This window comes from Brachyistius frenatus, unplaced genomic scaffold (assembly GCF_029030835.1).
Source record: "Brachyistius frenatus isolate BFR_SWC_R1_liver_20210118 unplaced genomic scaffold, ASM2903083v1 Contig_90, whole genome shotgun sequence".
Taxonomy (NCBI): Eukaryota; Metazoa; Chordata; class Actinopteri; family Embiotocidae; genus Brachyistius; species Brachyistius frenatus.
Genome location: NW_027210689.1, coordinates 174,933 through 200,119, shown reverse-complemented (window position 1 = coordinate 200,119; position 25,187 = coordinate 174,933). Strand labels below are relative to the sequence as shown.

At 42.5% G+C, this 25,187-nt stretch overlaps 2 protein-coding genes across 3 annotated transcripts; one reads left to right on the top strand and one right to left on the bottom strand.

Annotated features, from left to right (window-relative positions):
• Positions 1 to 10,569: 10,569 nt before the first annotated feature.
• tmem205 (transmembrane protein 205) lies at positions 10,570 to 13,247 on the bottom strand. Of its 2 annotated transcripts, XM_069710262.1 has the most exons (4): positions 13,152 to 13,247; positions 11,879 to 11,985; positions 11,637 to 11,800; positions 10,570 to 11,539 (listed from the first exon to the last, which is right to left on the bottom strand). In XM_069710262.1, exons 2-4 carry the CDS (start codon positions 11,976 to 11,978, stop codon positions 11,237 to 11,239), a joined length of 567 nt encoding a protein of 188 aa, XP_069566363.1. In that variant the 5' UTR covers positions 11,979 to 11,985; positions 13,152 to 13,247; the 3' UTR covers positions 10,570 to 11,236. The 2 variants fall into 2 exon arrangements, with proteins under 2 accessions (XP_069566363.1, XP_069566364.1); XM_069710263.1 differs by lacking the exon at positions 13,152 to 13,247 and having other exon boundaries at positions 11,879 to 12,318.
• Positions 13,248 to 15,114: 1,867 nt separating this feature from the next.
• Positions 15,115 to 25,178, top strand: gys1 (glycogen synthase 1 (muscle)). Its single transcript, XM_069710272.1, has 16 exons — positions 15,115 to 15,284; positions 17,164 to 17,282; positions 17,491 to 17,672; positions 18,594 to 18,785; positions 19,050 to 19,235; positions 19,487 to 19,631; positions 20,132 to 20,249; positions 20,406 to 20,526; positions 20,641 to 20,747; positions 21,487 to 21,546; positions 22,449 to 22,641; positions 22,936 to 23,062; positions 23,150 to 23,245; positions 23,340 to 23,503; positions 23,589 to 23,669; positions 23,785 to 25,178. The coding sequence occupies exons 2-16, from the start codon at positions 17,165 to 17,167 to the stop codon at positions 24,028 to 24,030; spliced, it is 2,136 nt and encodes a 711-aa protein (XP_069566373.1). The 5' UTR covers positions 15,115 to 15,284; position 17,164; the 3' UTR covers positions 24,031 to 25,178.
• Positions 25,179 to 25,187: the final 9 nt, after the last annotated feature.

Below are 25,187 nucleotides of genomic sequence, written 5' to 3'. Positions count from 1 at the left end.
AAGAGTTCTCGGGACATCTGGACAATGATGTATTACAGACGCCTAGAAGTAATACATAATCAGGTACATTTTTCTGAGATGTTTCTGACTTTCATTGATGTTGCATATATGAAAGAAAGCAGTCCTAGAGACTTGCTTCATGATGAGTTTGAAGGACATATCCCATCAAAAATGACACATAGATTTCTCAGGGTGGACCTGGTTGCCATGGCAATGTTCATGTAGAGAAATATGTGGTTGGATAAAAGGTTTCAGGACCAAGTACAATAACTTGAGTTTATCTGAATGTAGAAGAAAAAACGTTTTCAGTCATCCAGGCCTTCATGTCTTTAATAAATGTTGACGTCTGATTCATTAGTTTTATCCGGGATAGATAGATGTAATTGGTTGTCTGCATAACAATGGATATTTAGTTTGTTTGTTCTTTCCAGGTGGACTGTGAAAGACTAAAAGTACGGCTGTGAAATTCAATAAAATTTTATTTATATAGCGGCAAATCATAACAGGTTATTTCATGGCACTTAACACATTAAAGTCCTTACAGCAGAAACTTTACAATATTATACAGAGAAACCCAACAATTCCCACATAAGCTATGACAGAAAAACTCCTCTTTAAGAGAGGAAAATCTCCCAACAGAGGGAAGGAAAAACTCCCTCTTAACAGGAAGAAACCTCCGACAGAACCAGGCTCAGGGGTAGGTGGCCATCTGCCTCGACCGGTTGGGGTGAGGGGAGAGCAGAGAGAGAAAAGGACAGCATAGAGATCCAAAACATGAACTGTTGGTGGGGCTGACAATTGCAGAGCAGAGACATGCCGCTCCATGGTCAGGGACATCCGCAAAAGAAAGAACAGAAACCATGCGAGCAAGGGAACTGAATAGAGACAAATCTATGAGATTTTTATGGATAACTCTGATGTGGATATTTGAATTTAGGTGGCCAAGTACAGACAGAGTCTCTGTGGGGATTTGTGTGTGTGTGTGTGTGTGTGTGTGTGTGTGTAATTGTTCTTCAGTGAACCTGTGAAAAGGCTACATGTTTATAAGTACTATTATCACTGAAGAGGTGAGAGGGTTAATAACAAAAGTGACACACTGAGAGAAGCAGAAGGAGAGAGAAACCTTCGCTAACTGCAAACTGGCCCTGGTACTGAATGTTAAAGTTAATAAAATGTTCAGGAACAATTTTAAAATATCTGCTGTGAAAATGCTGAGATAATAAATATAAACTAAAATGTGTTAGTGGAATAATTTTACCATATTGGTGGAGGTGGCGGAGCAGGATTAGTTCAACCATGTGTGCTGCCTCATCTGTTCCAGCGTGGTGCGCTTCTTAGGGTCCATAGCCCAACACGCCTTCAACAGATCCCGGCAGTCTGAGAGGAGAAATGACAAAACAAAGCAGAGATCAGATATCTGCTCAAACATGAAGACGGATCAGAACCAGAACTCAGCTGGTGGACTGATGTCAACGCTTTCTTACTTCGGGACAGCCTGTTGTTGACTTTAATTTTGTTGTGGAGGAACATGGAGGTGGAGAATTCTTGCTGTCCATCCAGCATCTGATACATCATGACGCCCAGCTGCCAGACGGTGGCGGGGCCGTCGGCGTACGCTCCACGTGAGAAGAACTCCGGTGGAGCGTAGTCAGTGGTTCCTACAGCAGACAGACAGAAACACAGTGGGAGACACAGATTTAAATCACAGTCATGTCCGCAGAGAGCAACAGCTGGATGGAGAGGAGGAGCAGAAGCAGACATCGTACCAGAGAAGAGGCGATGTGCTCTCTTCTGTGTACTGCAACCGCATCCAAAATCTATGATCCGCACTCGGGGGCCGGTGAGTCCAGGATGGACCAGAACATTTTCCAGCTTCAGGTCGCTGTGCAACACCCCCACAGAGTGCATGTGAATGGATGCCTCCACCATTTGCTTCATGATGCTCTGAAACAAAAAACAGAGATTCAGATGTTCAGATTCATGTGGATCCACCAGTTGTTGAACACTTTGAGGAACAGAAACCAGTGTCAAACACTAGCAATCATTAACGGAGACTCTTACAATACTCCAGGAGGGCTGAGACAATGAAGCAAATCAGCATGGAAAGGTGTTCAGGTTTCCTGTAACGTATTCTGAACCTAAATACACCAAACACCAGGCTGGTACCACTTTTTAATATGAAGCCTGTTGTAAAGACTTTAAAAGAGAGCAACAATCTGACTGGTATCGATGTAAACAGCTGTTCAGGTTTCCATCTTCAGCAGCAGGTACAGTTTGGACAGTTGTCATGAAGTTGCAGATGTTTAGGTTCCCGAGCTGTTTAAGGATTTCCTGTCCAGATTAGTTGAAATCAAAACTATTTTTTGACCTTGGAACAGCAGCTGACAAGACAGTCTGATCAAAGGGGACGTTTAGTAAGTGTTCTGGAACTTCTGATCAGGTTACATGACTTCCAGGACAGCTACTAAAAGACACATGCTCCAGGAGCTTCCGTACCTTCACCATGTCCTCCTGCAAGGGACCTCCGTTGTTGTGGACATATTCATACAGGTCCACAGAGGGGATGGGTCTCTCCATAACCAGCAGAACCTCGTCATCCAGATCGTACCAGTCCAACAAGGAGATGACTAAAGGTTTGGCCGCTGAACTGGAGACTTTCATCATGAGACACACCTCCTTGGGGATCATGTACTTCTTTTGATGTAAGATCTGAAGGTAAAAAAAAAAACACATGAGAATGATGAATGGAACAGATGAGGTTGTGTGGTTACTGGGTGTTTTCATCATCAACAGGTTGAACAGCTGTTGAGACATCAGATCACATGACTCACCACCCGTTGGCGCTCCACTATGTCCTGACAAATGTGTTTGATCGCCACCTACAGGACACAATCAGTACCGGTGTTAGTGTGTGAATGGCCCGTGTGTGTGAATATGTCATGTGTTCATATGTGTGTAATACTTACTGGGAAATTATCACTTCTCCTTTTACCAGCATAAACTGAGCCGAAGCCTCCTTCTCCCAGCTTCTCCAGCTCCACATACCGGTCCTCGAAGTCTGCAAACACAAACACATCCATGTTTTACTGGAGCTGTGAGAACCATCTTCCAGCAATACTGCTAACTGTATGTTTAATCTCAAGCTGTGGTTTACTATATTCACATTATTACATATTAATGTTTCGAACTCAAGGTTCACTTACTGTTCTACTTAAAAGCTTTCAGCCACATGTCAAAATATCCATCAGTAGATAGAGTGTGCTCAGATTAATGGAAATAAAATCTATTAAGCATCTATTCAGGACAACCAAACAGAATCTGTTGACTGGTGAACACCATGCCACACTGCTAAAAGCTCTGGAAGAAGCTCAGTGGACCCTTGAGTTCCTTGTTTACCAGCACTCTTCTTTTTCTAATCCTGTCAGTTTACCTTTGCTAGTTCTGCCTGGGAGGGGGATGCTCTCCTGTACGGAGGTGGGGGGGCCACAGCCTCCTGATTCTGCATACATTTTAGGAGCTGTGGTGTCTGGCTCAACAAGACCCCGCTTCCTCCTCCAAGCCCTGGTGGTGACCCTGATGCTGTCGCTGGTATCACTGAAGTCATTTGGAGCCCTCTGCTTCTTGTTGAGAGACTCTCTGTCAGGGCTGGCCTTCCTCTTGATGCCCCTTCTGCTTCCATCCTTCACTGTCCCCTCAGTGGGTTTACTGATGGTGGGGGTGTCATTGTGAAGCCGCTGCCTTTTTGTGGGGACCTCTTCTTCCGGTTCTGCCTTCCTCTTGGTCCCCTTGATCCCCTTGATCCTCTTGGTCCCCTTGATCCCCTTGATCCTCTTGGTCCCCTTGATCCCCTTGATCCTCTTGGTCCCCTTGATCCCCTTGATCCCCTTGGTCCCCTTGGTCCCCTTGATCCCCTTGGTCCCCTTGGTCCCCTTGATCCCCTTGATCCCCTTGGTCCCCTTGTTCCCGTTGATCCCCTTGGTCCCCTTGGTCCCCTTGGCTCTCACAGCCTCCACCTTAGCAACTTCACCAACACCCTGCTGCCTTTTTCTGGGGACCTCTCCTTCTGGTTTTGCCTTCCTCTTCGTCACCTTGGCTCTCACAGCCTCCACCTTAGCAGCTTCACCAACACCCTGCTGCCTTTTTCTGGGGACCTCTCCTTCTGGTTTTGCCTTCCTCTTCGTCGCCTCGGTTCTCACAGCCTCCACCTTAGCAGCTTTACCAACACCCTGCTGCCTTTTTCTGGGGAGCTCTTCTTCTGGTTTTGCCTTCCTCTTCGTCGCCTCGGCTTTCACAGCCTCCACCTTAGCATATTCACCAACACCCTGCTGCCTTTTTCTGGCTGCTCTCGGTTTTCTAGGCTTCTTCTTTTCCTCCCCGGGGACGTTGCTGGGTTTGTTCGCTACAAACAAAAGAAAGATGTTGAACATCAGCTTGTTCACTACATGGAGGAAATCTTCAGACACTGGAGTGTTGATATTGAATGGATCTACAAAATTCGGTATTTTATTCAATAAAACGTTTTGTAATATTCAACATTTTTAAATTAAACAGTTGTTTCCTACTAACCAGGTACATTTACCTTACTTACTTTCATCAGTTGTACTGAAGTAGAACTTGACGTACTTCACTCCAGTATTTGATTAATGTTTTACGTTTTACCTCAACTCCACTTTACTGCTCAATATTGCATATAATACTGTATATATAAACATATATTATAACATATAATGTTTCAACATTTGAACATATCAAGTAGTAAAGAGTTTATGAACTGGTGAAATTTAATTTATTCAAAACCAGATTGTGACATTAACGTTTATGTGAAGAGATAACAGTAATAACATCTCACTTATGTCATACATTCAACACACTCAAACCATTTTGTCTGATAAGTACTTTTGCTTTACATGTCTGTGAAATCAGAGGTAAATTAAACTCGTGATCAAGTCAGTTCTGTCTCTAATTAAATCATGAAAACAATATTTTCTTTAAACAGGTGAAAAAGTGAGAAGATTTGCAGCTGTTTCAATAACAATCAGTTGGTTTCAAGAACATCAAGAACAAATCTTTGTAACTTCAGACAGAAATATTACTGCAGATAAATGAACTGAATGGTAGAAAGTGCTTGAAACACAAATATCTGCTTTGGCTGACATTATTTTAGTGCACACACATTGTATTTTGCTTGTTTTAAGAAAAAAAATGCAGAAAATTATGTGATGAGCGTTTAGTGTTGCAGCAGCTGATGATCAGATTTCCCACGTACCTGAAGGCTTCACAGGGACCCGAGAGGGAAACAGCGATGACGAGGTAGCGCCCATGTTGGTTTGTAAAGTGTCCGAAAAGAAATATGGGAGAAAGTTAGAAATATTAGTGTGAATGTGAAAAAACTGTGGTGAACTTTGCAGATATCTCCTGTGTGTGTGAGGTTGTGAAGAGTCTCTGTGACCCGGGTTCTGTTCTGTGATGTCACAACTGGAATGCAGAATCAAAGAACTCCAATGAGAAGAAGTGGACCACCAAGGTATTTTTGATTCAAATTTTAAAAAATAACAATATATGAAAATGTATTTGGTTCACACAAAAAAAAAAATGCTGGGTTGAGTTATTTTGGTAACCCAGTGCTGGTTCAAAAAGGGACCGACTAGCCACAGATTATTTTCAACCAGCAGGGTTGGGTTACGTATTTAACCCATCATGTTGGGTTATATTTTCTTCTTTGTTGAATTAAAGCTATAAAAAAAATAGGTTAAAAAATACAACCCAAATTCTGAGCTGTCAGTTACACTTATAAAATGGCATATTGTATTTCAGTTGACTTCTGAATTAAAAGATGCATCAATAAAATATAATATAATCATAACTAATTCCAACTATTGCAATACTTTTAATTATAAAATTAATACAATGGTATTGAAATATATAAAATACATTCCATGTTCCTCACACCAAATCTTGTTTTGGCAAACAATTGCACATTTAATATCAAGATCACAACAAAAATTGTAATTAAATGTACAGCACTGATTATAATAATTTATTAGCATTTTCAGATAATCCAGTTTTAAATCACAGCTGACTTCTGTATTGTCTCCAACATATGGCTGACATTAAATCCCATTTTGTATGAAAAAAAGAAAATTATTTACGGGAGTACATTACTGCTGAGTTATTAGCACATCACAGTGGCGTATACCCTTAATGTGGTATCCTGGTTTGGGCCCCTGGTAACCTGGAGTCATTCATGACATTTGGCATTAGGCACATATGTTTTTAAATGCTGAGTCATATATTACATTACATTACATTACATTACATCTAGCTGACGCTTTTATCCAAAGCAACTTACAATAAGTGCATTTCAACCATGAGGGTACAAACCCAGAACAACAAGAATCAAGAAAGTACAAATTTATTCAAAAAAGGCCAAACTACGAAATGCTATAAGTAAGTGCCATTTTAAGTCAGAAGAGGTGTGTTTTTAGTTTGCGGCGGAAGATGTACAGACTTTCTGCTGTCCTGATGTCATTGGGGAACTCATTCCACCATTTAGGAGCCAGGACAGCAAACAGTCGTGATTTTGTACATACGGTGTCCCACAAAGCAGAAACCCTGGCTTACACTGTCTGTTGGTGTCTTTGTTTCCCACCCGTCAGCCGTGTGCCAAAGGTTAACAGTACCTCCCTGACCAGTGCGGGTCATCATGCACCACTTTCTCCAGCCCCAGAAGACATGAACCAATCCACACGGATGACAATCTATTCAAGAATCAGACAGCAGACAGTAGTTAAGATGTTGTTGTCTTTTTGTGGTTGAGAAATATTGTTGAAACCACGTAAATATAAAGAATGGCAAGTTTCCACAATAGTCGTGGGAGTTCAGACCAAAACAAAACAATACCTGAAGCTTTGTTGGTGTTGTTTGTTGCTTCAGTTAGTTACGATCCTGGAAGTCCAGTTGAGTAACCGATCCATTAGTTTGAAGGCCGATCAGATACCAAAACACTAAACAGCAGTTTTTGTTTGACGATCTCTGCCTCTCTGAAAACGTATCCCAACGGTAATCGTTTAATCTTCCACAGCAAGGATTTCCAGTGAAACAGTAGAAATACGTCAGCCATGTTACCAAGTAATCAACCAGGAATATTTGTTTGCATGTATTTAGATGGCTGTTGCAGTGTCCTGTCACAAGTCTTTGCGCTGCATTGAGCACAAGTTGATTTTTTTGTTGTTGTGGTTAGTTCTCCTGGGTGTTTTTGACTGCTGTTGCAACAACATTTCCATCTTAGCAGCATTTAAATGTTGGTACTAGCGTAGCATACATGTTTCTGGGACTGCACAATTCTAGATTTGCTAAGGATTGAGATAACGATTCTCATTTTTGATTGGTTTTGTAATATTAATATTTAGTGCATCATTGACCTGATACAGAAGAAAACTAATCTAATGGTCCCTGATACAGGACTGGTGTTTTGCAGAGTTCTGCCCATATTCACTTTGCCAGATGTTCCCAGTATTTTGGTCAGTTTTGTCTCAACAGTGTGAATTTTAAACATTATCAACATATCTGATTCTGTACATAAAAACAATCCACTTTAGGGTATGTCCTTCTTTCATTAAAAAAAAACTCTGAACAAGGATTTTTTTTTGGGGAGCGTTTTCTTTTCCTTTCTTTCTCTCTTTTACTCGTCTCCACGGGGTTTATTTTCTTTTGGTTTTCTGCTGTTCTGCAATCAAATGATGTAACGCTGCATTGTTATTGGTTGAGGGAGAAAGTAGGAGCACTTGTTTGTGTGCAGCTGATGTCCTAAATGAAGATTGAGCAAAATCGTTGTCACTTAGATCAGCATTTTAATATAATTAATTGTGCAGCCCTGCATACTTCATACCAGGATCTCCTGTTTACCAGGGCAAACTGTAGGCATCCCACCGCAACACTGCAATAGCCTTTCACACCCTGAAACTCTCAGTTTGATGATAAACAAGACCAAAAACACCACCATCTCTGGCTAAGACTTGTTCCCTGAGAGAACTTCTACGACCCATCTCTGGACTCTTGGGGCTCGGAAACATTCCTGACATCTTTCCCACAAAGGGAAAAAAAAGTTTTTGTTTTTTTAAGACTTCACCTTTAAAGGTGTAATTAGTAAGAATTTGACCTTTTGCGCTTTTTGAATTTAGAATTTTTGTACATTAGGGAGTGGTATTGAGTCAGTGTAGCGTCCAGCAGTCTGCCCTCAGTTCGGTGTTATCCTGAAATCTGTTCCCCATCAGACTCTGTGACTGACAGTGTTGGTAAGGTTGGTTTGGTTTCGACATGAGGAGTGAGGGAAAGAACATCTGGGCAAGTCACACTGTGCATTCCAATATCCATACTATCATACTATTTAGTATGCCAGAAAAATATTCAGTATGTCCCAGTACATAGTATGTTAAGCGTAGTATGCCAAATTGACCAGGATGTCATGTTACATCCGGTCGTATTTTGCAGTATATAGGCCAGCATGCTACTCTGGCTGTTCTGACCCACAATCCTCTGCGCAGTGGACAATACGTCACATCAACGGAGCTGCTGATAGAGTTGGTGGTGCTATTGCTCTGCCCTTGAAAGGAAGAAGGAGAAAAAGAGGCATCAAAAGGAAGCGTACTCGTTCCAAATTACATCCTTTTTCTTTTTCTTCAAATGTCGCGCTATGGATTGCAACTGATATGACCAAGAGGGCCAAAGTTCAAGGCGCATTTTTTTTGATGAAGTAGTATGTCCCAATTGTATACAACGTACATACTACATGCAACAGTACAAACGTCTTCATGGTAGCTGCAGTAAGCACTAAAAGTAAAAAGAAACACTATGTGATTCAGAAGGCAGGGAATGAATCTGCCGGGGGACAGATTTCAGTGTAACACCAGCTCTCAGTTTCTGCAGTTTAGTTGAATTCACATGTTTGTTTCCTGCTGTTTGTTAGTAGTTGTTTTGTTTTTCAGTAACTGATGATTGTAAAGTTAAATGGTTAAGAACCAGAAGTGAACAGACCAAAAATGGTGATCAGTTGTGGTTGTAGTCAACATTATTGCGTGTTTATCTCCCATTTAAGGAAGACCATGGTAGCAAAAATGTATTCTACATGTATTTTTGCTGCGGTGCCCAGTTGAGCCATTAGGCGGTGGGTATTCTGATTTTATGGTGAACAGTGTTCCTGAGTATATGCTTCTTTGAGTTTGTTTCATAGGTTTTTAATGATTAATGGACTATGCTGCATCATTTTGGTAGTAATGCAGTCGCATAAAATGTATTTTAAATTGTGTCTGTGGTCTTACTGAGGTGTTGCTACATGAAGCTGCATAGTTCTAGCCCGGTGTTACCAGACCCAGATTTGCTGTGTGAATATCTGGTCTGTCCAAGCTCCATTGGGAATCATTTGCAGTTGTTCATCCCGAGCCCTGCCACATCCATCACTTAAGCAAGTCAGTGGTCAAAGTACACCTTCAGGAGAAGATCATGACTGGCCCCTGCCACCACTCCCGATACCAGACACCACTAGCATGGCAGTGTCCTTCTCAGTCTCTCCAGCCACAGAAATCATTTAAGATACACAAAGCGTTTACTGCTGAACAACTGGGTTTGGCTGAGCACACACACACCCAATGAAGGCACTTCAGAGGAAGCACAAAAACGTAAGAGCTCTTCCTCCCTTGGCACTGGACAGAGTGCACCCCCTGCTGTTGGTCGGCTAGATTACCACCAACTAATTACTGCAGTGGAGCCCGTGCTCTTGAGATTCCCTGGGGGCCCAGCGGCCCTGAAGATGAAGTTGGGCTGGACACCATAGGGGCTCACTAAGTTCATCAAGAAGCAGCCAACAATACAACAAGGCCTGGATATCTCCACTCTTTCACCCGCTGCTGAGCTTTTTGAATTTAGAATTTTTTTGCAGCGGTTAGATGTCCTCCCTTAAAGGAGTGAGAAGCTCGTTACACGCTTCAGGCAGGATCAGGAAGCAGGAAGTAGGTTATTCCGTTTGGCACCACATGTAGCCCCTGCTGTGCAACGTCCGTACTGCAGAAACATGTGCTTGACCACAGCCAGCCGGGTCGAGGATGTTCGGGTGTCCATATGGTGACAACTGTCTGCAGAGCTTCACTGGCTCTGTTATTCAGACACCTGAGGCATAAGTACCGTCTTCTGGATCGACCCACAGCCACCACGCAAAATATATACAGAGTCCTTGTACGTCTGTATGACCCCCCTGGGATTTATTGTCTCCTTCACGACGTGGGCCAAAATCCCAGTGCAACACTCATGGGATAAGAAAGAGAATGGGACGACCCATGACTGACGGAGGATGTTCTGCAGTCTTAGCAGATGTGGGAGGAGTTAAAACATCTATCTCAGAGATGGACACTTAAACCTCGAGAGACTTGCACATCGCTACTGAAGCAGCAGAGTTTAGTGGCCAGAATTGCATGCCTCACCTATTGACACAACAGAAAGACATGTAAATGATGTAGATATAAGTGGTGCAAATGGAGGAATTAAAAACAACTGTTTAATCTCCCAGTCTTTATTCAACAGGGTTGGTAAATGTACAAGACATTTCCACAATTATATCAAGACACAAAACATTTTACAAATGGAATGTAATATACTATCTGTGTGCAGCAATGGATCTAAAAGTTCTGTGTCCAAACATCACCCCCTGCTGGAGATGCAGGTACATTGCATACACAATACCTGAGGTTTGGGGATTGCTGTGTTTTCAAAACTGACAGCTAGAAAAAAAGAAGTGAACAGCAATGGTGAGTTAACTGGAAACAAAGGCATCCATTGGACATAAGGACACTTGGGATGGAAGAAGTGATGTAAAATTCAGTGCAAATCATTTTTTGAAGTCACTTACACTTTCATTTTAATCCATATTTGCTGTTGTTTTTACTTCACGCTTCAGTTTTGCCACATCACATGAAATACTGTGATGACGGAAATAAACAGTGAGATCCACTCCAGGAAGTCTTATGAGCAGATGTGTCGTTTTTTGTGACCAAAAAAATCTTGCACACTATTGATATCTTGTACTCACTCAATCATCAATATTGTGGTCTTCAGAACTTCAACCAGAATCTTTAGTGAATCTTATCTGATGAAGGTCTGAGGACCGGAAACTTTGCTAGTTAAGTAAATACAAGTGATAAAATTGTGCAGGATTTTTTTTTTTTTTGTGGATGAAACCTTCTCTTCTTCAAATGGTGGATAAATTCAAAGCTGTGTAGATCAAATTAGTTGTGGTGCAGATGAACCCTGTCAGGTTGCAGAGGCTGGATAAACCATGGTAACGGCCAAATGTGCTCTTGTAAGCTTTGTACTTCGGGTCCTGCTCTTTGAGTTTGGCATAATCCTCTTTCTGGCTGCCCAGGCCAATCTGGTTCCCCAGGCCATGCTCCTTCTCCACCTCCCTCATCTGGAACATCACCTCTGTAGCTGCCGGACCAAACCACTGGGCGTTCAGACCTGCCAGGATCAGCGCTACAAAGTACAGAATCATCTGCAGGATGAAAAAAATAAATCTTACAACACAATGACAACATGATGCCGATTTTCCTGTGAATATTTTGATTACAATTAGTGAAGTGATGTTTGACCTGCACACTTTCATGCCAGTCCAGCAGATCTCTGGGGTGGTACCCAGAATACACCACCAGATTGATAAAGTTACTTCCCAGCAGGCAGTAGAAGTATAAAGGGAAGAGTTTACTCTGCACCAGGCCGAAGGTGTGTCGGGGTACCTGTCTCAACAGGGCAAAACCTACAGGCACAGAAATCAGTTAGTGTTGAATCAGGGGATGCGTGCAGCATGTTGCAGCCTTGTTTGTGCCCCACGAACCTGCAATGAAGGAGACCCAGACCTGCATGCCCCAGGAGAACGAGAGCACCAGGAGGTGAAACACTTTGACCACGTCTGTTGGCTCCCCCTCTGCTGCCATGGCGTCACTTTGCAAAAAACAGTTTGTACACAGATAGCCTACATTAACACTCTACTTCCTCATTGTTTGTTTATTTGTCCACAGATCCCACTGATGTGTAGGAGGGTGAAAAAATATATACACATGCAAAATCAACTATTCTGTCCCCTTAAATAGTTCTTTTCTTCTGATTTCATTAAAACCTAATATGTGGAAGAGTACCAAAATCGTACCTCTTGTCTGTACCACGAACCAAGTTTACATCTGATGACGGTGATAAAATACATGAAGCACTGTTATTAATTCAAATGTTAATATTTGAACAAATAAATTCAAACTATTTTGTTTGCAAAAAATGAATTAAAAGCAAAATAAATGTATAGTAGGCCGTGTTTTCCGACATGAGTGACATTACGTGTTTAGAATTAGGAGTCTAACGCCCCATTGGTCCTAAAATGAACAAAGCGATATTAAACTCCAATAACAGAAATCAAAACACACTTATTTTAGTTTTAGGAGTGGCAGTGCCGCATGAACAGTACTTGCAAATACTTCACAGGTCACTGAGATACACAGCATATGGAAATCACATGACAATGTTTTACAAGTGGAGTCTCAGAGACTCCGATCAGAGGTGAAGCCTCATTTACTGCAGCAGATTTCTGAAACATGTCACTAGTTCAAAAGTATATTTATAGGCAAATCTCTTGAAATTAGACAAAATAGTGATCAAGCTGATCAAACAATGTTCAGTGTGTTTTTTTTGAGTGGTTAAAGAGGGTCAGTGCTCAGCAGGAGCCCGCGCACTAGGGCTTAAATAAGATGGCAGCAGAGATAAATGTCTTGTGCATCATTTGAGGCGGGTCCTGCACACGTGCAGCAGACCTGATAAGGTGAGATAAGGTGCCGAGGCAGAGCAGGGAAAATACATTACAGGATGAATTTAGCCATTTATGATTTACCAGTCATTTACCCATGAGCAACCCAAAGGCAACAATTTGTCAAACAGAAGCGTTATAGGTAAAAACATGAGGGAGAAACAGGGAGCCTGAACTGATGACAGCAGGTCACAGTTTAAAATTCATGGCTAACCAGCTTTAGCCTCTGAGCTAACAGAAGAAGAGCTGGCTTCATTTTGGACATCACCTGGATAATTACAATCACTCAGCACACGAAACACCAGCATGCACTTACCTGCTTTCTGCTCCGTTATTTAAAATGAGTTAATATCGTTGATATGGTCCCAGGTTCAGCTGAAGTAACAGAGACACTTCCTCATTTTATAGTGGTGGCCCCGCCCCCCGAGTACAGACAGACCAATGGTGTTCTTAGAAAATGGAAGTTTTTTTTTCATATTTCATCTCTTGTAACTGGTTCCTTCGTGGTGTTTACTCTCACAGCCCCTCCCCTGGACACAAATGGGTCATTCGCTGTTTCATGTGTGTATTCTGCAGATTAATAATTTGAGCAAACTTTCATTTAAAACAAATCTGTTGTAATTGGTTTGAAAGTTGTGCAAGAGTATTATATTAGTATTGTATGGCAATGGGACAATTGTTTCCGTGTATATTTGTTTTTAACTGCCTCTTGTGTCCGTCTCCTTTTTAAAAATCATTATTCTCTGTTTTTAGTCATTGCATCCGTATTATATGTGTATTTTTCATCTTTTGTGAAGCACATCAATCTACCTATTCATATTCAATGTCTATAAGGTGATGTTAATTTAAAACTTGTTTAATAACAGCTGAGAGTTCACTGCCTGATTGAAACACTGACATGGCCAATCAGAATGTCCTCAAACTGCAGCTATATCAGTGGGTCAAATGGGCTGCCCCACAAAAATAGTTTCTCCATATGAATTGTGTTAAGTTAAAGAAATAATAGAAATGTATTATTTTGTACAACTGTACCTATAAAAAAAATTCTGAATATGTTGAGTTGAAAGAACAATCTGCTTGTATTTATCTCAACTTATTTTAATATCATGGGCTTAAAGTTCCAACATGAAGCTGAATATTCTTAATAACATTAGCCTTCCTGTCTCACTTGAACACTTAGGTAGGCTTTTGCATAAATATCTATTTGTATCTAAGTTTTTTTGTGTCATTTTTCTTTTGCTAAAAAGGCAGCTATTATTTCGATAATTGAAAAGAATCAAAAGCAGTTTTTTTTGTGTTTTTTTTTTAATGCAGCAACTTAAACACATGTACAAATACATGACAAGTAGAGATTTCAAAATGCGAACCAGGCCAAGTCATTTATGCTCAACCCTTCTAACTTAAAAAGGGTCATGTTTTTCAGGGCAGCAGCCAAGCCAAAGCACATTAAGATGGACAATCTCAAGTACAAAGAGCACAGGTCTCAGCAAGAATGTCTTAAAGTTTTGTAAAACTTTGTGATTCTGTCCTTTATATGCTTGCACATGGGTTATATCTGGTCCACACACAACAAACCAGAACTCCCTGAACTGGTTGAAACTGGTTTGAGGTGTGTGGGCTGGCTATGGCCCATATAACCCTTGTCATTAACAGAACTGAGCCAATATATGCTATAGTTGGCCCAGATGAGGCCCGGAAGTGATTGCTATCTTGGACATGTTCAAACTTTCAATTCAATTCAATTTTAAGATGCCCTTTCAATAAATCAATATGCTAACAGATCATTATTGTCCCTGATTGTTGTTGGTGCTTTCTGTCACCCCGGACATGCAGATCAGTGGCCTGAGATACCGACAGGTGGAATAAAAGACGTGGTGTTGAATAGATCACAGAGATATGTAGAGGTTTAACAGCCTTGACGTCACAGGTGGTCACGTTGTATTTCCAAAATTGCTCCATGACCATTAGAAGATCTTATAAATAACCCCTGCTCTTCTCCCTCCTAACGGGGGACCAGAACAAGTTGCCCCGTTGCCCATGAGTCCCCTCTTTTGTCTGGATGAAATGATCATTCACCAACCACTGCGAGTCCCTTCAACTGCGCTCGGCCAATGGCGTGTGTCCGCCGAGGAAACCACCCAGTTCCCGTCACGTTGTACGCTGAGGCGGAGACAAAGAGGACACTGAGGCCAATAGGAGTGAATCTCATGAATAATATGACATCAGCGATCCCACGCTCACCAACCCAACCTCCTTCCTGCATCGCAGGCCACGGCCGCCCAGTCCCTCAGCCTGACAGCGAACAAACCAAACCAATGTGAACGGCCGACGTTTAGTTCAAGCCGCCGCCCCCTTTTCCTCACTCTCCGCTGTTTTCCTCCTTTATGGACTGACCGCGACAGCTGCCAATGTGTTGTTCATCTTCGTGAAGTTGGGACAAAACCGAAGGGTGAGTATAAGTCTGTATTTTACCTTCTACAAGGGATAATAGTTGAACAGCGGGCGCGCCTCCAGACGCGGTGTCCTACCGCGTTTCTGCAGCTGGTTTGCAGAAGGTGCTTAATGTCACGTCCGCACGATGCAAACAGCAGCGTGCATTTTCAGCTGGGAGGTCTGCTTGTTGGTTTCATAGTGCTGTCTGTGGCAGCTTGTACTCCTCAGACCAGCCTGATCAAGGACATCATGGGGTGTGCGGGTGTCCTCTCTGAGGATTGTGGGCCTACTGGACAGTAACATCATTATTCCGAATAGTGAGCAAGGTCAGGGTGATGATTACTACCATAAAAGGTCAGTGTGAGTGCCTGTATTTCATGACTATCCACCCATGAGGGGAAGCAGGTGGGTATACCCAGAGAGAGCCTGAGGGAATCCCAGTGTCTCCAAACAAAGTTGAATTTCAGTAGTTTAGTGTTCACCCTCAAAGGCAGTGGGTGGTGTTTTTTCATATTCTTAACTGTCTTCCATCTAATCTGTGATCGTTCATGATATCTAACTATGAAAATCTTACACGGGCCTCCAAAATGCAGAATCTGCACGAGCAGGAAAGTTTATCTGAGAAGATGTTTGGTTTGTCATATGCCTGAGGAGCACTCTATAACCAGGATGTAGCTGCGGACCTAAACTCAGTCCCTTTAGTGTGTCCATCATGTCCACTGGTATCACTTGCAGCTCAACACAAACACTCTGGAATTCAAGATCACTTTGAATTTCTGTTGAGCAGAAGTTGTGGACAGGGTTGTTCTACAGGTGGAGCAGACGTTCCCTTTCTACTGTTCACTTCTAGGATTGCCTGCTTTAGGGTTTTTTTGTAAGTCACATGATTACAACATACACCAGGAGCACATCAACATGTGCCACAGTGGAAGTAACTGGATCAAGTTGATCCATGCCCTTGTTTATACCTTCCTACAACTCTGCATCCTTTCTCACGCCACTCCCCCGTCTGTTCAGGAGGTTTCACCACTTCTACAAGCACGGACGCAACACCAAGTTGTATTTTCACTCACACATTCAGGCAGGAGGAATGCACTCCTGTCCCAATCACACGCTGTGACTGTCTACATTGCTACCCGGAAGACCGCAGTAGGCCTTAACGCAAGATTACAGTTTTATTCTCACAAAGAAAATTAGTTGATTTTTACACACAAAAATGAATGCAGTACGTGATGTACTTTGCTGTGCATGTGTGTTAATTTGTAGCTACACTGGAAGGTGGCCACAAAAGCCCTTTGGTCATGTCAGATAGTACACAGAACAAATACTGCACAGGACACATTACATGAGTGGACTGTATGACATGCACTCTTATGGCGGGTGCCTATTGCTCAACCCTTCAGTGTTTGTTTGACCAAGGAAATGAAACAGCTTGAAACGTATAGTTTTAAGGATAGAAGTCAAACATATGAGGATGACATTCAAATTGAGAAAGGTTGTGTTCACATTGGAGTAGTATAATGTAATAGGAATTATGAAATAGGGTGTGTGGTTTATTGAAAACTGGTTTCCTACAGGTATATGAGGAAATCTTGGTAAAGAGGAAGTTACTTTTTTTGAAGAAAATGTGTCAGCTACTTGTGAGGCTTCCCCGGCAGTTATTAAAACTAACTTATGTGGATTAATTAGAAAAAAAAAAAAAATTAAAGTCCTTCACTTTCTGTCATCACAGGCAAGTGTCATGAATATTTATAAAAAAACAACAACAATAGCACGTTTCTATCTTGACGTGTGCGTTGCTTACGCATCAAGTTAAACACATGACAATCATGTGTTGTGTATACATAGTTGTAAGGTGTCCCCATCTCAGCAAAGTGTGTTCTATATTTACCCAGCATGCCGCTGGCTCGCAGCCTGTCCGTCACATCCCTGTCAGGACTGGAGGAATGGGACGAGGGCTTTGATTTGGAGGATGCAGTTCTTTTTGAAATTGCCTGGGAGGTCGCGAACAAAGGCAAGTGTTTGGTGTGTGTGCACTTTAACTTGGAAGTTTTTCTAAATGACTCAGACACAAATATAAATGTTTAACTTTTTTTTTTTATCAACACCAAACATGGTCATGTATACATATTCATATATATATATATATAAATACTAATGGTGTTGAATCCCATCATATCTTTGTCTCGACTTTGTGTGGCATGTTTGCTGCATGTGTGAAGTGGGAGGCATCTACACCGTGATCCAGACCAAAGCCCGTCTGACCGCAGAGGAATGGGGGGAGAACTATTTCCTGGTGGGTCCCTACGTGGAGAGCAACGTGCGCACTCAGGTGGAGCTGATCGAACCCACTAACCCCGTGCTGAAGCGGACCATTGATAAGATGAACTCCAGTGGGTGTAAGGTACTACCACACGTACACAGTAAACACACTCACACACACACACCTCTGAGTTAAATATACACATTCTGCTCAAGGACGGCCATTCTTACTACTCACAGCCTGAGTAATTATAGAGTGATATTTAGGAATAGGTGCAGCGAATGTGCTCTGTAAAACCCCTCTAGAGATCATCCATAGCTCCACTATTATATCTGACTTCCTGAGCTCCCTCTTGGCTCAGCTCTCTTTTCCTGACCACGACTCTAAACCCCGTGACATTTCCCTGCAAAGGTCAGAGTTTGTATTAATGTCTTTCTGTCTCTTGCTCTTTCACACAGACACAGTCCACAAATAGATGACTGAGAGTGATCCTTTTAATGCTTTGTGCTGCATCACTCTGGGAGTGCTGTGGAATTAGGGGTCAAGGCTAAGGAGTGGTACTATTTTAAAGGAATAGTGCAGCTATTTCAACAAAGGTATATGCTGAATCCCACATTAGAGACCAGCACCACAGCAAAGTTAGCTGGGCTGAAATTTCATTTTTCCAGAAAGATGTTGAGGTCATGTATTAGTACATTGAACTTGTCAATTACACTTTAGTCATGCTTTCATCTTGAAGTGTCACACTTTGGTTTGATTTTGTTTCCGTGAGAAAAACTCCATCAAGCTTAATCTGAGATTGTGTGGTTGGAATATGTTTTTGTAAAAAGAATGAATGCCATGCAAGCATTTGAAGCCATTTTGGCCTTTGAGGCCGAGGACAAACAAATTCAATCAATGAAAAATAATAACGAGATGCTGCTGCAACTGCAGCTACAACTCCTAGTTAGTATTCTTCACAAAATTGAATTAAAGTAATACAAAAATATTCCCACAGCCGAGGTTGTGGTGTCTCAAAAAGTAATGTTTCCCCCTCTCACCCTCATCTCCATTTTTCCACAGGTCTATTTTGGCCGCTGGCTCATTGAGGGGAGTCCCTACGTGGTTCTTATTGATGTCGCGTTCACGGCCTGGTCTCTGGACCGCTGGAAGAGTGAGCTGTGGGAGCTTTGTGACATCGGTGTGCCGTGGTTCGACCGTGAGGCCAATGATGCCGTGCTGTTCGGCTTCCTGACGGCCTGGCTCCTGGGAGAGGTGAGCGGCTCAAACTAAATACTCCGCAGATGGCAAGAGCGGATATAACATTAAAAAAAAAATGCCTCGTTGCGTTGTATGAAGATGAGAATTTCAATTGTGTATTTATGTGCAGAAAGAAAACTGATTACAACAAAAAATTCATCCGAGTAATCCGTAGCCTTTCAAAACAAAACTTTAAAACACGTGCACGACTGCGACTGTGTGTATGTCCACATATATGTGTGTAATTCATGCTGACCTTATGTTCCTCCATATTTGCAGTACGTAGCTCAGAGTGAGGAGCCTCCACATGTGGTGGCCCATTTCCATGAGTGGCTGGCCGGCCTGGGCCTGGTGTTGTGTAGACACAGACAGCTTCCTGTTGCAACCATCTTCACCACTCACGCTACACTCCTGGGACGCTACCTGTGTGCTGGAAGCGTGGACTTCTATAACAACCTTGCAGAGGTGTGTGTGTGTGTGTGTGTGTGTGTGTGTGTGTGTGTGTGTGTGTGTGTGTGTGTGTGTGTGTGTGTGTGTGTGTGTGTGTGTGTGTGTACATTCCTACATTTGACTATATATCAGTGCAATAAAATAAACAGGAAGGGATAGAAATATTAATATTAATATTCGGGGGAGTAATGTGGACAATTAGTATTAACTCCACAAGCAGCTGACCTCATTGTAATCTTTGTCTGTCCTGATGGTCTCTCGTTCAGTTCAATGTGGATAAGGAAGCCGGCGATCGACAGATCTACCATCGCTACTGTTTGGAGCGGTCGGCCGCCCACTGTGCCCACGTCTTCACCACAGTGTCACAAATTACAGCCATTGAGGCAGAATACCTGCTCAAGAGGAAACCAGGTGTGTGGAGGTGAATTGATGTATGACACTGCATTCAGAAAATTCAATGATGGTTCACTCTGTGGGCGGCACAGTCGTGCAGTGGTTGGCATTGTTGCCTCACAGCGAGAAGGTCTTTTCTGTGCGGAGTTTGCATGTTCTCCCAGGTGTGAATGAGAGCGAGAATGGTCTTTGTTTCTGTCTGTCTATTTGTTGGCCCTGTGATAGACTGGTGTACCCTGCCTTCACCCAAAGTGAGCTGGGATAGGCTCCAGCCCCCCCGTGACCCTGTTCAGGATAAAGCGGGTATAGATAATGGATGGATGGATGGTTCACTCTGTTCTCCTCATCATCACGAGCTGAGAGAGCAAGTCTCTCTGAACATGGATATAATGTATTTCCCACTGCAGCTTTAGCGTATGCTTTTAACTGAAAACAGCTGGCTGGTTAGCTAATGAGATACTTCATAAGAGTTTAACTGATTTATGTTTTGGATTAAATAAATAACTCCCACCACACAGACATCATCACTCCCAACGGGCTCAACGTGAAGAAGTTCTCAGCTGTGCACGAGTTTCAAAACCTCCATGCTCAGAGCAAGAACCGGATCCAGGAGTTTGTCAGGGGACATTTCTACGGGTCAGAACACACAGCAACCATAACACAGTCACAACTTTATGAATTCAGTCACAAAAGAAATGATCCACTTGCATTCGGAGGAATATGATATTCACAATGATATTATAGTGAATAATAATGATAACTCTGATTATCACTGCATGTCTTCACCATCAGGCACCTTGACTTCGACCTGGACAAGTGTTTGTTCCTCTTCATTGCTGGAAGATATGAATTCTCCAACAAAGGAGCCGACATCTTCTTGGAGGCTTTAGCCAGACTCAACTATCTGCTGAGAGTGAGTGTGTACAAGTGTGTGTATAAATGTATTTTTGGGGGGAGGAAGGTGAAGCCTAGGTGTAAAAACTTAACCACATTTTTTTTTTTTTTTTTTACACTCTTCCTCTCACAGGTCAACCACAGTGACGTGACCGTCATTGCATTCTTCATCATGCCAGCTCGGACAAACAACTTCAATGTGGAGACCTTAAAGGGCCAAGCAGTCAGGAAGCAGCTCTGGTGAGGTTATTTTTAGACACTGTGACTTAAGTTGTTTCACAACATGCAGCCTCTAGAGCAAGGGTGTCAAACATACGACCTGCGGGCCGGATCCGGCCCGCCAGGGGTTCCAGCTCGGCCCGCCGGATGACTTTGCTAAGTGTGAAAATTACAGAAAGACATAAATTGCATTTCTATGAGAATATGGAGGTTTATGAGTACAAACGTTTTGTTATTTATTTTTTAATCGATCCAGTAATTGCTTCAAAAACAGCGTAAATGCGACGTCTGCTCCGGAGGAAGAAGCGCTCGGTGCCACAGGCAGACGCGCTCGCTGCTCGCTTTGTGACGCGTTTGACGTCAAACGCGTCACAAAGCGAGGGAATCTGCAGAGGAGAGCCGGGGCAGATAAACAGTGGGCTGATGTCTGAGTTTTTGGTCTTTATGTTTCTAGTTTATTGTAGAAAGACCTTAAAACAGGGTGTATCATCCAAAAACCTTCACCAATGATTTAAACAAAGAGAAATATTGTCGTTATGTATGCGTTATTATGCTATGATTTTACTGGTCTGGCCCACTTGAGATCAAAGTGGGCAGTATGTGGCCCCTTAACTAAAATGAGTTTGACACCCCTGCTCTAGAGAATGCATGTAACCAATAGTGTTCATTATGAGCCACAAGTGTCACATTCACCCACGTCGAGAAGTCAAAAGTGGTAAAATGCTTATACTTGTCTTTTTGTTGTTGATGTCCATGACAGGGATACTGCTCAGACTGTGAAGGAACGCTTCGGAAAGAAACTTTATGAGTCACTTCTAGTGTAAGTAGACCACCTAGTGGTACACTAGGACTACCTCATTAGATCCGTAATATGTGGTATGACGTGTCCAATAACACCAACAAATAAAAGTGTGAAGCCAGTAAGGTCCAATCCCAATTCCCACCCCTTGGCCCTACCCCTTCGTTTGGCGTATGCCAGCGTAGGATAGCGTGCCCTGTTTCTTTTAGGGATCGAGGGTTAGAGGTCGTCTGGCCTTTCAACTGATCGTCCAAACGGAGTGATTTCAGATGCAAACTCCAAGTTGAGTGCTAGAAAAATATTTTGCAAACTGAAATAACACAACATGAAAAATGGTCCATAAAATACATAAATAGATTTTTTTTTTTTCAAGAATATTTTCATAATCTGAAAGTGCAGTTTTGGGATAATAAAGCTATTTATGGTTCAAAATGATTGAACGAAGTCTTGTTTAGGAGCATTGATAGCTGATTCTCTGAGATACACTGTTTTGTCATCACACTGTATATTTCCACTAATTAAATAATCAAATTCCGGAGACTTACAAACTTATTAATAATTAACTTAGGAGAACTGTGGCTACTGTTGATGCAACAAGTGGTGCCTTAATTCCTTAAATTATCATTGTAAATCCTTTCCCTTCTAGCTCCATTCTGAAGGGTCACTACCCAGTAGAGGGCACTCCTAAATGAGGGATGTGGCCACCGGATGGCAAATGGAGTTGGGCCTAAAAGACACCTGGCTTAATGAAAATATGTAAATTCTCTGCAAAACGTAGTTCCATTGTCAAAACAATGTTGTTTTTGGAAATGACTGAGATACTTGGTCACATGTTGTAGAATTAAGATCCCAGCAGATCAAGCTTCCCAATCTACAAGTTTTGTTTTCTCCATTAAGTCTAAAACGAGCTGCATTTTCTTTAGAGGGCAGCTGCCAGATGTGTCGAAGATGCTGGACAAAGAGGACTTCACCATAATGAAGCGGGCCATCTTTGCAACTCAGAGACAGTGCCAGCCTCCAGTCTGCACCCATAATATGCTGGAGGACAGCAGCGACCCCATCCTGACCTGTGTGCGCCGCATCGGCCTTTTCAACAGCTCTGCCGACCGGGTCAAGGTGGGTCAGTTTAAAGCGGCCCATTAATGTCCTAAATCATAAAAAGATTATCATCCCAGCATCCGTGAGGATCTCTTCTTCCCTGTTTGTTTGAGGGGGGGGAGAGGGGGTGGGTGGGTCGGAGGCATCCTAAATACCAGTAATAATGTATAATTTTGTTCTCCACATGTTTCATGGGTCTGCAAAGATTTTCAGTCCACTGTGTGACCTGTAAAATACATCATTTTGTGCTCAAGAGTTAGTTTGCTGCTCACACTAAAGGTTGTGATACTGAATGGCATCTCCATCCGTTAGATTATCTTCCATCCAGAGTTCCTTTCATCCACCTCCCCTCTACTTCCAATGGATTATGAAGAGTTTGTAAGAGGTTGCCACCTCGGCGTCTTCCCTTCTTACTATGAACCTTGGGGCTACACACCAGGTACGATCGATAGTTGCTGAAATATGTATATATATGTGTGTACGATAAATCAAAATGTTAATCAGGCCTCACTGTTTCTGTCGCCAGCTGAGTGCACAGTCATGGGAATTCCATCAATCTCAACCAACCTATCTGGCTTCGGCTGTTTTATGGAGGAACACATAGCAGACCCGTCAGCTTATGGTGCGTCACATTTATCTTCTAAGTTCTACTTGATTCTCAAAAAGCAAGAATCACTGACGCCTTTTCTTTCCCATCATGCCCTTTCTTTCTGCAGGTATCTACATCCTGGATCGGCGGTATCGGGGGATTGACGAGTCGTGTAACCAGCTCACTTCCTTCCTGTTCCAGTTCTGCAAGCAGAGCCGGCGCCAGCGGATCATCCAGAGGAACCGCACCGAGCGCCTGAGTGACCTCTTGGACTGGAAATACCTCGGCAGGGTGAGATTACAAATCCATAAAATAAACTTGGAATCGCATCAACTTTGAAATTAATCCTTTTTTTTTTTCTTCTGCTCTGCATTAGTATTATATATCTGCCCGTCATATGGCCTTGGCTAAAGCCTTCCCTGACACCTACCTGTATGATCCTCATGAGCCCAGCTCAGTAAGTTCACGTGTCTCTGGTTGGGAGATGTATTCAACGTTATTGTTTCTGAAAAGAAAATCTGTTCGGCTTCATCTTGTGATTGAGATCATAATGCTTTCGTCCTCATCCTCAGACCACAGGTTTCCGCTACCCCCGACCAGCCTCTGTGCCACCTTCTCCGTCTCTGTCCCGCCACTCCTCCCCACGCCACAGTGAGGGTGAGGACAACGATGAAGAAGAGCGCTACGATGAGGATCTGGAGGCAGAGAAGGACCGAGTGAACATCCGCCAGCCGCACACCCTGCCATTAAAAAACAAGTCCTCTGGTGTCCCCGGTGCCAACGGGAACAGCGACGGCGTCACCACCAAGCAGAACTGAAACGGACACGCGCATACACACAACAAATGCTAAAACCTCACTTGTGAAACTGTCTGTGGCCATCGGTAAAGTCATCCATGTACTCGCAGACTTTACAAACGAGTGCAGTTGTGTGAATGCGTGTGATGAATTTAGTATCGGCATGTTGTGAAAAATTGCATCACTGTCAGTGTCTTCCCAAACTGTGTGTACCTCAGACTTTTTTAAATGATCTCTCAGTTTGATGTTTTGGTATCGTTTCAGTTACACCAGCAGAGCAACCAGTGGTTTGTTTTGAGGAGTAAATGCAGAAGCTAGAAGGTGCTTAACGACAGTTCAACATGGGGGGGGTAAAAAAAATCAGGATTGCTGGATTTTGTAGGTACTAACACTGGATAACATAGGTCTAAAATAATGAAAAAAAATAGCAATTGAATGGATATAGGGAGGTGGGTTTTATACTTGATTCCTAGGTGGGTCAGAGCAGGGAAAACAACACAACCCTCCTTTTTACCAGCTTGTATTCTTTACACATTCAGAGCAGGATTTTACCTGTGAAAATGCCCACATAAAGACAGGAGACATACTTTTAGTCACTGTTAGTAGCCACAAAGAGCGTCTGTTCTTCTACTTGTGTTCCACTTGTTGTGGTGATGATACAATGATTCACACTCAACTGTCCACCTTTTTTTTTTCTTTCTTTCTTTCTTTCTTTCTTTCTTTCTTTCTTTTAAATGCCTTGTTTACTACTAATCTTCCCAGAATGGAAATAAGATGGAGAGCACACACATGCACAGTAAGTAATAGCATTCAAAAACAACGCTGAGAAAGCTCTCCTTTTGAGAACAGTGTCCGGTGTGTTTTCACTTTCTTTCTGCACAACCTCATACTCCTACTCCGTGTGTGTGCTTGTGGAGATTGTTAATCCTCAATTTTGGTATTTATTTGTGAAAGGAAAGGAGGTGAGACAAAGGCAAAACACAAAAAGATGGTAACTGTGTTTTCAGGTGGAAAACAAGAGAAAAGAGTTTTGACTACAGTATTTGTATTGAAAGAAGGAAAACGGTTTTACCAGACGTACACTCTCACTATCACTCCCTGTAAGAGTTTATCATTTGTTACAATCTTGCACCAGATGAACTTATAATAAAGTTGAAATGTATACTGTATATCTGTTA

Bases quoted from the DNA above. Each gene is read 5' to 3' on its own strand.
- tmem205 (XM_069710262.1), bottom strand. From the start codon at position 11,978: ATGGCAGCAGAGGGGGAGCCAACAGACGTGGTCAAAGTGTTTCACCTC. The intron at 11,801-11,878 runs GTTCGTGGGGCA...CTGTGCCTGTAG, and splicing joins CTGGGTCTCCTTCATTGCAG to GTTTTGCCCTGTTGAGACAG. The intron at 11,540-11,636 runs GTCAAACATCAC...TTCATCCTGCAG, and splicing joins ACTGGCATGAAAGTGTGCAG to ATGATTCTGTACTTTGTAGC.
- gys1 (XM_069710272.1), top strand. From the start codon at position 17,165: ATGCCGCTGGCTCGCAGCCTGTCCGTCACATCCCTGTCAGGACTGGAG. The intron at 17,673-18,593 runs GTACTACCACAC...ATTTTTCCACAG, and splicing joins TGAACTCCAGTGGGTGTAAG to GTCTATTTTGGCCGCTGGCT. The intron at 23,670-23,784 runs GTAAGTTCACGT...CCTCATCCTCAG, and splicing joins ATCCTCATGAGCCCAGCTCA to ACCACAGGTTTCCGCTACCC.